Source organism: Vespula pensylvanica, chromosome 6, assembly GCF_014466175.1.
Source record: "Vespula pensylvanica isolate Volc-1 chromosome 6, ASM1446617v1, whole genome shotgun sequence".
In the NCBI taxonomy this organism is placed as follows: Eukaryota; Metazoa; Arthropoda; class Insecta; order Hymenoptera; family Vespidae; genus Vespula; species Vespula pensylvanica.
Genome location: NC_057690.1, coordinates 307,062 through 316,970, shown reverse-complemented (window position 1 = coordinate 316,970; position 9,909 = coordinate 307,062). Strand labels below are relative to the sequence as shown.

General features: G+C 37.0%; 3 protein-coding genes across 4 annotated transcripts; 1 reads left to right on the top strand and 2 right to left on the bottom strand.

Moving 5' to 3' along the window:
- Positions 1-238: 238 nt before the first annotated feature.
- Positions 239-1,593, bottom strand: LOC122630050. Of its 2 annotated transcripts, none has more exons than XM_043814087.1 (4): positions 1,031-1,593; positions 861-961; positions 549-776; positions 239-476 (listed from the first exon to the last, which is right to left on the bottom strand). In XM_043814087.1, the coding sequence occupies exons 1-4, from the start codon at positions 1,065-1,067 to the stop codon at positions 321-323; spliced, it is 522 nt and encodes a 173-aa protein (XP_043670022.1). In that variant the 5' UTR covers positions 1,068-1,593; the 3' UTR covers positions 239-320. The 2 variants fall into 2 exon arrangements, with proteins under 2 accessions (XP_043670022.1, XP_043670021.1); XM_043814086.1 differs by having other exon boundaries at positions 240-476; positions 861-964.
- A 372-nt stretch (positions 1,594-1,965) lies between these two features.
- Positions 1,966-7,908, top strand: LOC122630038 (villin-1). The gene is made up of 9 exons (XM_043814061.1): positions 1,966-2,395; positions 4,844-4,936; positions 5,090-5,209; positions 5,288-5,628; positions 5,692-6,457; positions 6,532-6,718; positions 6,789-7,037; positions 7,105-7,401; positions 7,476-7,908. The coding sequence occupies exons 1-9, from the start codon at positions 2,339-2,341 to the stop codon at positions 7,823-7,825; spliced, it is 2,460 nt and encodes an 819-aa protein (XP_043669996.1). The 5' UTR covers positions 1,966-2,338; the 3' UTR covers positions 7,826-7,908.
- Positions 7,909-7,993: 85 nt separating this feature from the next.
- LOC122630049 (proteasome subunit beta type-7) lies at positions 7,994-9,404 on the bottom strand. The gene is made up of 4 exons (XM_043814085.1): positions 9,251-9,404; positions 8,853-9,032; positions 8,437-8,752; positions 7,994-8,354 (listed from the first exon to the last, which is right to left on the bottom strand). Exons 1-4 carry the CDS (start codon positions 9,310-9,312, stop codon positions 8,079-8,081), a joined length of 834 nt encoding a protein of 277 aa, XP_043670020.1. The 5' UTR covers positions 9,313-9,404; the 3' UTR covers positions 7,994-8,078.
- Between the last annotated feature and the right edge of the window lie 505 nt (positions 9,405-9,909).

Here is a 9,909-nt window from a genome sequence, read left to right as displayed (position 1 = left end):
ACTTTATCAAAAAAAGCTTTTACTTAAACTAATTAAAAATGGATCGAATCATAGATGCATATGTAACTAACATAATATACGAAAATTCTTACGTCGTGCTTTTGAATCGAACAAACCTGTAAATCGTACATGTATAAACGTTATAAAACAATTTATTAAAGACATTAAAATATATGATATATATATATATATATTAATAAACAAGGTATTCGTTAAATCATTATTATTTTTGTGAATATAAATAAATATAAAAAAATATAAATTATGATTTTTATCAGACGATTCTCATGAAAAAAATACTATAAATTTAAATTTCTTTTTCACTGAAATCTTTTGAAGTTCTGCTCCGATATACATAAATGCGTAGAATGTTCTGGCTGTTGTTGATTATTCGCACGCTGTCCGGACTTCCAAAGCCACATTCGTGAATCTTTCTTCCAATAACGCGCGATATCTTTTGATGCATATTTTGTACCCTGTTATCAAATTATATACGTATAGATTATCGATTGAAAGAAAAAACATTTTAGTGTATATAACGACATTGCCTGAAATTTTAAAATTTCAGGACCCTGAATGACCAAACGGAAGGATGGGATCTCTCTAGTTTGAAAGCCTGTGATCATATTTTCAGTTTCGTGATCGTATAGAGGATCAGTCTGTACATCGCACGTTCTTTGAACTAATTCCGTACTATCTTTAGAATTTACATCCAAGTCCAGTTGTTCAAAAGCAGATGTAAAACTTTTCGATTCTTTGCAATTAATGAAGCTGACCTATCATCGAAGAAGACAATTTGTCAAACTTATCTGAACAGTACAACTGAACACACTACAACGAAGATTTTCGATTGATCGAACCTGTACTTCTTTGGAAGAAACGCTGCGACCAAGAGTACCGGCCAAACTCACTTCACTTTTCGTTCTGGATAAAAAATTACTCTCGTTCCAAGAAAAATTGTCTACTGTTCGCGAAGAAAGAGATGCGCGTTAAAAATTTGTCAGAACGGAACGTTTACGTGTCGAAATACCGTCAAAGTAGTCGTTCTCCTCGTTTTGCCAGTCCATCGGACCCTACTTTGTACGCCGTTCGACTATGAAACCCTACATTTCTTCCTATCCAAATGGACCAAGATGGTTTCTCGTTATTTTCTCGCTAAATGTGCTTCTTACCAGGGTCCATAACGCAATTCTACTGTTTTCTCTTCTTTTTTATATATAACTTCGACCGACTAATCGACCGACGAAATCGTTCAAGGATCTTTCCTTTGTTTTAGAAAACCAAATGAAATTAGAAAGGCGATCCTAATACTTATCTACTTATTGCAATTATTTATGCGAATATTAATCAATCGTATCTACAGATCGGCAACATTTTATATTTTGTCGATAATGTAGCTTGCGAACGTTATCTATTAACGTTATCTATTGGTTGTTTATCACCTTTCGCTCGAAGCGTACAGTGACTTTAGCGACAGGTATGAACGCAAACGAGCCGTAAGCGCGCGTATATCGTATCGATGTATAAACTTGCGTAGGTTATACCTCTTTCACGTATACGTGACAATCGGGTTAATGTGAGTTAAAGTAAGTAGTTTAGTAACTCATACCTTTCAGTCTCTCGTATTTATATCCCTATTTGACGATGAAAAAGTCATCTTCTCGTTTAAATCATCTTCATCTTTGAAAAGAGATCTTGTTCGTCAAACTCGGTCAAGAATTACGCCTGGATCCGTGTTGGCGCGAACCATTATAAAACTAGAAATGACGAACGGCGTAATAAAAAAAAATTCATTGTCCCCAATTGGTAGGCAAACCATTCTACAGACACGTATGTAAGAAGAAATTGCCTACGTTCGAGGCTTGCAAAGTTTTTTATCAGCACGTAGTTATTTAATTTCGAAAAACGAATTGCAAATGTTCATTACGTACATATAGATGTAACGTGAATAGTAATTCTAGTCGTATCATTGAAAGAGATTTTGACGAGGATTTTGAACGAGGTAGTCGCGAGTAAAGTCGAACAGGTACGTTCAGGTGAGTTGAGATGAAATGAATGCACCAACGCCGTCGAGGCTATGCCCGCATGGTTCTGCGTGTATTCACCAAGTTACCCGTGTGTTACGGCTGGCCGATCAGAGTTCCGGACCCACTTCCGGACGAGTCCGTACCGGTATGGTTTCTTTTTTAGCCACGAATGTGCAGTATCGGTTGTTCCGCGTACAGTTAAGCGTCGTTTCGCGTGAGAGCTATCACGTTATCCTTCTTAGCGCCTTTAACCAACCGTTCTTCAATTTTTCACCAAGAAATAACATTAAACGACCGTAGCTTAACATTAAATGGCTCAAGGACGTGACGATAAAGGAATAAAAATGGATTTCTCTAACAATAAATGGGTAAGTTAGAAATAAAGATCCACGATTCGTTCGCGAAGAGAGACGACCATAGTTTTACCCTTTTGTTTCTTCTTTTTTTCGACTGCGAAACTGCAACATATTTAAAAAAGATTCTACGATTGCTATCTCAGCTTAAACAAAGAGAAAACAAAGCGTGCGGATAATCAGATAAGAAATTGAACGTTTCTACGGACACGTTATATATTCTACTTCCGAATGAACAATCTTTCAATTTCGACGATGCTTTCTCTTTCGTGCGATGTTAAATATATATTGTTTTTACACGAAGAATAAATTATTACGAATGATAAACGAAAATCGTGCCTTTCTAGCTCGGGTAAAAAGAAAAAAAAAAAAAAGAAAAAAAAAAGAAAATCATCTTTTCACCGACGTAGCGTGTTGTTGCGAAAGAAAGGATGCGCGTTAAATACGTCGAGCTCGAGAGAGCACGAATTTCTATGTTTTCGCGAAACTCGATGCCAAAGAAGAAGACGAAGACGACGCAAACGATGTAGTAGGCGTACGTAGAACATGGCCGTTATTTCCTGTCAGAAATTATCGTCGCGAACGATGCTTAAGCAGCAGTCATTTAAGTGCATAAGTATAAGCACTTATATATGCACCTACGTATGCAAGTACGCGTGTATAATAGTACACGCAAATATAACATTACAAATTAATGTTACGTCGAGCAACTATTTTAATCGCGCGTTAATTCGTTTCTTCGTTGATATCTTTCTGATTTTCTTTAGAACGACTAGTGTCTGCAGGACGAAAAATGCAAAAATGTCGGTCGTGCAAAAGGCAATGATAATACTAAAAAGTTTACACAAGCGGATATAAGGTACAATGCATGTGTGTCAAGCGTTCGCAGCGGCACATTCATCGAGCATCTGTCGCGTTAATAAAGATCAAACTTGTGGAAGAGTTAATTAAAGAAAGACGACAAGATTTCGAAAGTTCCGACTAACAACGTTTACGATTTATCACTACAGCTCGTAGTAAATAAATAGAAATATCGGCACGACCGTTAAAATCTAAACGCATCTATTTAATAAGTAAAATAACGTCAACTAATCGTATTCGTTGGCAACAGTTGTATAAGAGCACGTGCTCTCTCACGGAAATACATGTCACACGTCGGTATGAATGAAAACTTTGAGTACGCAGGAAGCCAAAGGCGACGAACTAGCTGCGTGTGCGTGCGAGTACCAATTCGTGCTTGACTTGCGTCAAGTGGAGAATGCGTTCGATGTCGCTTAAATTATGTAGATTGCAGATATACAGAGTGTTCCTACAAGATTTTATCAAACTTCGGAAACTAAAGATTGGCTCGAAAAAGTTTCTTTTCAAATTTACAATGCTTCGAACATGCCGTCCAACAAAGAATCGAAATGTTACGACCTTATTATATGTATCAGACATGTATCTAAATCGTTAATAAATTTACATTAAATTAGATTTTCAAGATAAAAATTTCAGAGATTTTTTACGAACAACGTGTTCGAACTTTCAATTATTTTTACAAGTATTCTTATATACGATCGTTTTTATCTTTAATTCGATTAAAGATTTTAGGAACGTCCTGTACATAGACGTAGATCTATATGCATAATAATCTTAGAAAAGGCAGAAACAAACACGAGACAGGACATATAATCACGTACGAACGCGATCATACGGATTACCTGAGAACGTACTCGTTGGATCCTAGCTAGAGGATCTCGCTCTCGTGAGTTCTCATACCCCAGTTTTCTGACAGCGATCGTAGTATACGGATACCGGTCCGCGTTTCTCCGCGTTGCGAAATGCACGAATGTTCAACGGGAGTTAGAAAGAGTATTGCTAGCTTCTAGGGAAAGATTCGCGCACTCCTTGATTCGTATGACAAGGAAATTGCAAAGAAAAATTCTCGTCGTTTTTAGTGTCTTTCAAAAATCTTCTTGCGAATTTTGAATTTCGAAAGAAATATTTTCAATCGATCGAAGAATTCGAAAATTTATCTGGGAAAAAGCTCTAGATCCAAAATGATTAAAAAGATCTGCGCGAGTAGATTATCGACATTTTAATAACAAACTAACTGCGATCAACGCACTAGTACGTTTATTCGAAATAAAATCGATTTATTGCGAATTTTCTCCGATAGGAAACGTTCTAACTCTTCGAATGCATAAAATCTTGTTGCTGATAACGATAGGCATAACACTAAATGTTTGGTACCGACTGTTGACCGGTTAATACCACGCTTTCCTAAACATACCGTTACTAATTATAGTCAGGGTGAACAATTCAACTTCCTGTACTTTGCCTCGCTTCGTTGTATCGCTTAAAAAATCGGCCGTTTCCTCTTCATTCGACTCGTTCCACGAAGAACTTTCACCATAATCCTTGTAAAATATGTCAAATCCCATTGTGGTTTATCCGGATCTATCAAATATGTTCGTGCAGGATGAGAGAAGTTGCCGTTCCGATGATTCGACTGGTGATATCTTCAAGAACGTACCGAAGGATAGCAGTACTTTTCGAGTCTGGAAAATCGAGGTATTTTTTATTCTAATCGCGATTATTTCGTAAATTAAACATCTTTACTATGCCGAATCTGTAAAACGTAAATTTTATAAATCTTCTTACCAAAGCAAAAAAAAAAAAAGAGGAAAACTGAGTGATAAATCGAAATATTATTTTTGTCTACAGCAAGGTTTACGTGCCACAGCTGTTTCAACAAATAACATAGGATTTTTCCTAACGGAATCAGCCTATATTATTTATGCAGTGTCTTCCAAAGATGGTCCTCTACCGTATCCTGGAATGCCGGTAATCGAGTAAAGTAATCCTACAATTTATTGTTAATAACTTGTGAGATGTCACGTGGATTTGAATCGTTTCGATTAGATAAAGGATTTAAAGGGAGCATCTTCGATACGTGCCATCCATTTTTGGATTGGATCCAGCTGCGATGCTACGATTTCCGGTGCCGCAGCCTTACGTGCAGCCGAATTAGATTCACAGGTTTCAGCGACGATTCTATCGAGGGAGGCTCAAGAACGTGAAAGTCCTAGATTTCTTTCGTATTTCCGGCAAAGGCTCGTCATAGAGAATCTCCATTTCGAGACACCGACTTGTACGATGCACAGAGTTTCCGGAATTACGATACCGATTTTGATCGAACTAGACAAAGTTCGTTGGGAAAACTTCACGTCCAAAGATGTGATCCTAATTGATGTTCATTCGAGGTATTTATATCGTATCGTACGACATCACAACGTCTGTATCGCGTCCATTTTTTTGCTATATAGAGGTACAGTATTTCTATGGCTCGGATCGTCTGCCGATCCGCTGCACAAGAGACACGCGGCAGCTATTTTAGAAGAAAGGAAAGAGAATAATAACGACGTTCGAGTGATTATCGTCGAGGATGGCTACGAACAGACCCTTCCAAAAGGAGACAGACACCTTTTCGCTACCGTGCTAGATCCTTCGAGTAGAACAGTGGCACCAGATCGTCTTTATCGAATCAACATACCTGCTCCTGTCAAACTCTATAAATGTTGCGAACAATCTGGAAAATATAAAGTAGCTGAACTAAAGTCCGGTCCGATCTTACGTACCGATCTCACTTCAGGATCCGTATATTTGATAGATCGTGGAGAGACTGGTGTTTGGGCTTGGGTTGGACGAGACGTTAATACTAGAGAAAAGCTAGAAGCTGTCCGAAACGCTCGTGGCTTCGTAAAGAAGAAGAATTATAGCGCGACGATACCAGTTGCTAGAGCTATCCAAGGTTACGAACCAATCGAAATGAAGGCTCTGTTGAGAGGATGGGAACCCTCGAAGATGAGACCGCTGACATTGCCACCTACTTTCGAACCCGATTACATGAACGAGAGACCCAGGATGGCAGCCGAATGTCAATTGATCGATGATGGTACTGGTGAGAAAACTCTATGGAGAGTTAACCAGAAGGAGGGTATGATTGAAGTCGTTGACAGAGCGATTTACTATGCCGAGGCTTGTTACGTTATGAGATATAAATATGGCCAGGGTCGTAGGTGCAGAACGATAGTGCGTATGATTCCTTTTTCAACACGTGGAAAATCTTACTTCCCTAGAAACATATAATGTTATCTTTTCTAAAGGTATACTGTTGGGAAGGTGTTCATACTATAAAGCTTGACAGAGAAGCCGCTTTGGACACGGCTTGTCGCATTGCTGAGGAGGAGTCTGGTCAATTGATAAAAGCTTCTCAGGGTAGGGAGCCACCACATATGTTGCAAATATACAATGGCACGTTGAAGATACTTGCTGGACGTCATCGTGATTTTCGTAAGCGTCGTCTAGAGCATTAGCAACGGCAAAGTTCGCATACTTCAATATTTAGCTGTTCTCGTTTCAGCGCCAGAAAAATATCTTGTAAGGGTATTCGGATCGACACCGTACACGTCGAAAGCCGTTGAACGTCCTGCGAGATCCAGTAGTTTAGATTCTAGCGGAGTTTTCATACTGTTCTCGTCTAATCCAGTTGTCTGGTGTGGTGCTAGAAGTACTGGTGATGCCAGACAAGCTTCTCGGCGTCTTGCACCGAAAAATGCACCACTCGTTTTAGAGAGTAAAGAAGGCAACGAATTCTGGGCGGAGCTGGGAGGTAAAGATTTTAATTCAATAGGTGTTTAAATTATTCGTATTGATATTTTTCTTTCTCTTTCTTTAAGGTCGTGGAACGTACGGCACAGAGGTTGCTGAAAGCGAGGAGGAACAGGAGAAACATCTTTTTCGATGTCAAACGGAGGGTAATATTTTTGTCGGCGAAGAAGTTCTCGGCTTTGGACAAAGTTCACTTATTCCGGAGGCTACGTGGTTACTAGATGCTGGAAATATGATTTGGATTTGGTTAGGCAAATTGTCAGCAACAAAATCTTTAAAACAGTGCGTAGAAGACGCAATGATATTCCTGTACAGCCATCCGGCAGGGAGAGATCGTAATACAACGATTTCCATAATTAAGCAAGGTATGATATATCGTTATTTGTATAAAATTTAATATTACGTCGATAATAATCGAAGTTGCTTACATTTCTGAAAGGGGTGGAACCACCAACGTTTATAGGACTTTTTGAAAATTGGAATCACAATCTACTACGAGACTATAAATCTTTTGAAACGATATGCAGCTCTCTACAAGAGAAAGAATTGTCTATTAAGATACAAACAACCGGAAAAGTTACAACGGAATTTGATAACTTCATTAAATATCCGTTGTCGGTATTGAAAAATGACGCTGAAAATTTGCCAACCGGTGTTGATGTCGCACGGAAGGAAATGCATCTTACCTTCGATAATTTTATTGCGATATTTAAAATGGAGCCTGCCGAATTTGAAAAACTTCCTGCCTGGAAGAGGCAGAGGTTGAAGCAGTCAGCAGGACTCTTCTAATCACTGCGAAAATTACAATCAAACTTCAGTTTCCCTCGTGCACATTTTATTATAAATTCATTAAAATAAATGCGTTAATCTTATTTTATTACTTGGATTTTAAATATGTATTTTCGAATGATTTCTAAAAGTAAAATAAAGAAACCTAAAAAATTCCTCACCTATATATATATTATATATATATGCAAGATTTTATTAAGGAAAATTCACAAATTTTATCAACTTAATATTAAATTAAGAGCAGACTCTATCTTCAAGAAGAAGTATCCATTGGTTCGGCTTCCACTACGCGAACCGATTCTTCTTCTATGATTATAGGACGCACGGTTTTAGAAAGAACCGCAGTAGTTCCCTTTTTATATCTATAAGACGCTTGACGTTCTCCTTTTACGTTAGCAACATCATAAGGTCGCAGATAATCGACAGATCCTTTGCGTATAACGCACAAGTCTACGTTTGAGCCAGATGCCAAGTCATTGAAAACACCCGCACGAATAGCATCTGCTACCAATAGTTTGGCTTCTTCCTCCTATTAAGTATATTTATATTTGAGATACGAGTATCTTCTTTAATGAAAATTATCTTTTGGTTAAGGAAAACAAATTGTATACCGTCAAGTCAGGCTTCCATCTACTTTCAAGTGTAGCCATTGCAGCTAACGATCCCGAACCCATACTGGTGAACATATATTTTTCGCTTGATCCATGAGGAAAAATAGCATATAAATGTGGACCATCTAAATCAACACCACCTAACACCAAAGCTACACCAATGTGACCTTGATGCCGAAACAAAAATTGCTTGAACATTGAATTAGCAGTGCAAACAGGTACAATACGACCAGTATTTAAACGATGTAATTCCAATTGACTAGCAATCATCTGACAGGTCATCTCGTTATCTGCTGCAGTTCCTGCTCCGCAACAGCTGAATAAATACAATGATTGCATTAATATATTTGAAACTGAAGATGTATATTCTATTTAACAACTGATAATTTTAATACTGGTTGTAAACATTTACTTACTACATGTTCTGAGCAAGGTAGTGAATTTTTCTAGAATTTTTATCTGCCACAATAGAATCTTCGGTGGCACGTGTATCACCTCCAAGAACAACTCCATCTTTGAAAACAACTCCTGCAATAGTAGTACCTGTCTTAACAGCAGACGGAGCCTTAAATCCTTTCTTTAATAAAAACTTGTTCCTGTAGAGATAATTATTGAACATTACAAATTAAGTCTATCAAATATAAAAATAAAGATAATAAGCAAATACATAAAAAAGTATTCTTATGTATTATAAAGAGCAAAACGTTTAAAATGACACAGCAATATTATTCAAATTAAGGTTATGTTTGCTGTGAAATTAACGTTTAGGGCAAATTTTGCTGACTATTTTTTATTTGAAATATTATTTCCTTACCGTTGACAGAGATCAAAAGAAAATCCTGGAGCAGGAATTTCGGGTACAAGGACAGTAGACATGATTATTATGTACCGTAAAGCGAACTCGACTCGACTCAAATCAAACAGTAAGCAAAATTCAGAACCACTACTTAAATTCACGTCTTGTCGATAGGATCGCTAGTATCGCTACCGTAATTTAAACACAATAATAAACTTTTTCATCAATTATATAAAATCTATACGTATTTGATAGTTCAGTATTTTTTTTATAAAATCAATCACACCTTATAATTAAATATATCTTATAACTAATCTTGACCTATGATCGATAATACATTTAAATAACAAAGTATAATACATTTTTTTTATCTAGTAGGAAATTGAAGAATGAAAGAAAAGACTTAATAATTTTTGATAAATCCATCGTACCTGTAAATATTGTTATTATATAGAGAAGTGTCTTATGACTAACACACATTAAACGAAATGTATTCAAATGTTTATTTTTATTAGATTCTGTAGATTCAGGCTCAACCAGTAAATATTTTGTCTCAATGAATAAATATGACGTAGATCGATTATCAAAACAGTTGAACAATTCGCGCTACACAATGTGCCATCTTAAATACTTCACACGTCAATAAATATTAATTGAATATGTTATTAATTCGAAAT

Bases quoted from the DNA above. Each gene is read 5' to 3' on its own strand.
- LOC122630050 (XM_043814086.1), bottom strand. From the start codon at position 1,067: ATGGACTGGCAAAACGAGGAGAACGACTACTTTGACG. The intron at 777-860 runs GTTCGATCAATC...CTTCGATGATAG, and splicing joins TTTCTTCCAAAGAAGTACAG to GTCAGCTTCATTAATTGCAA. The intron at 477-548 runs GCAATGTCGTTA...ATTTGATAACAG, and splicing joins CTGAAATTTTAAAATTTCAG to GGTACAAAATATGCATCAAA.
- LOC122630049 (XM_043814085.1), bottom strand. From the start codon at position 9,312: ATGTCTACTGTCCTTGTACCCGAAATTCCTGCTCCAGGATTTTCTTTT. The intron at 9,033-9,250 runs GTAAGGAAATAA...TTATCTCTACAG, and splicing joins TCTTTTGATCTCTGTCAACG to GAACAAGTTTTTATTAAAGA. The intron at 8,355-8,436 runs GTATACAATTTG...TATACTTAATAG, and splicing joins GATGGAAGCCTGACTTGACG to GAGGAAGAAGCCAAACTATT.
- LOC122630038 (XM_043814061.1), top strand. From the start codon at position 2,339: ATGGCTCAAGGACGTGACGATAAAGGAATAAAAATGGATTTCTCTAAC. The intron at 7,038-7,104 runs GTAAAGATTTTA...TCTTTCTTTAAG, and splicing joins ATTCTGGGCGGAGCTGGGAG to GTCGTGGAACGTACGGCACA. The intron at 7,402-7,475 runs GTATGATATATC...CATTTCTGAAAG, and splicing joins GATTTCCATAATTAAGCAAG to GGGTGGAACCACCAACGTTT.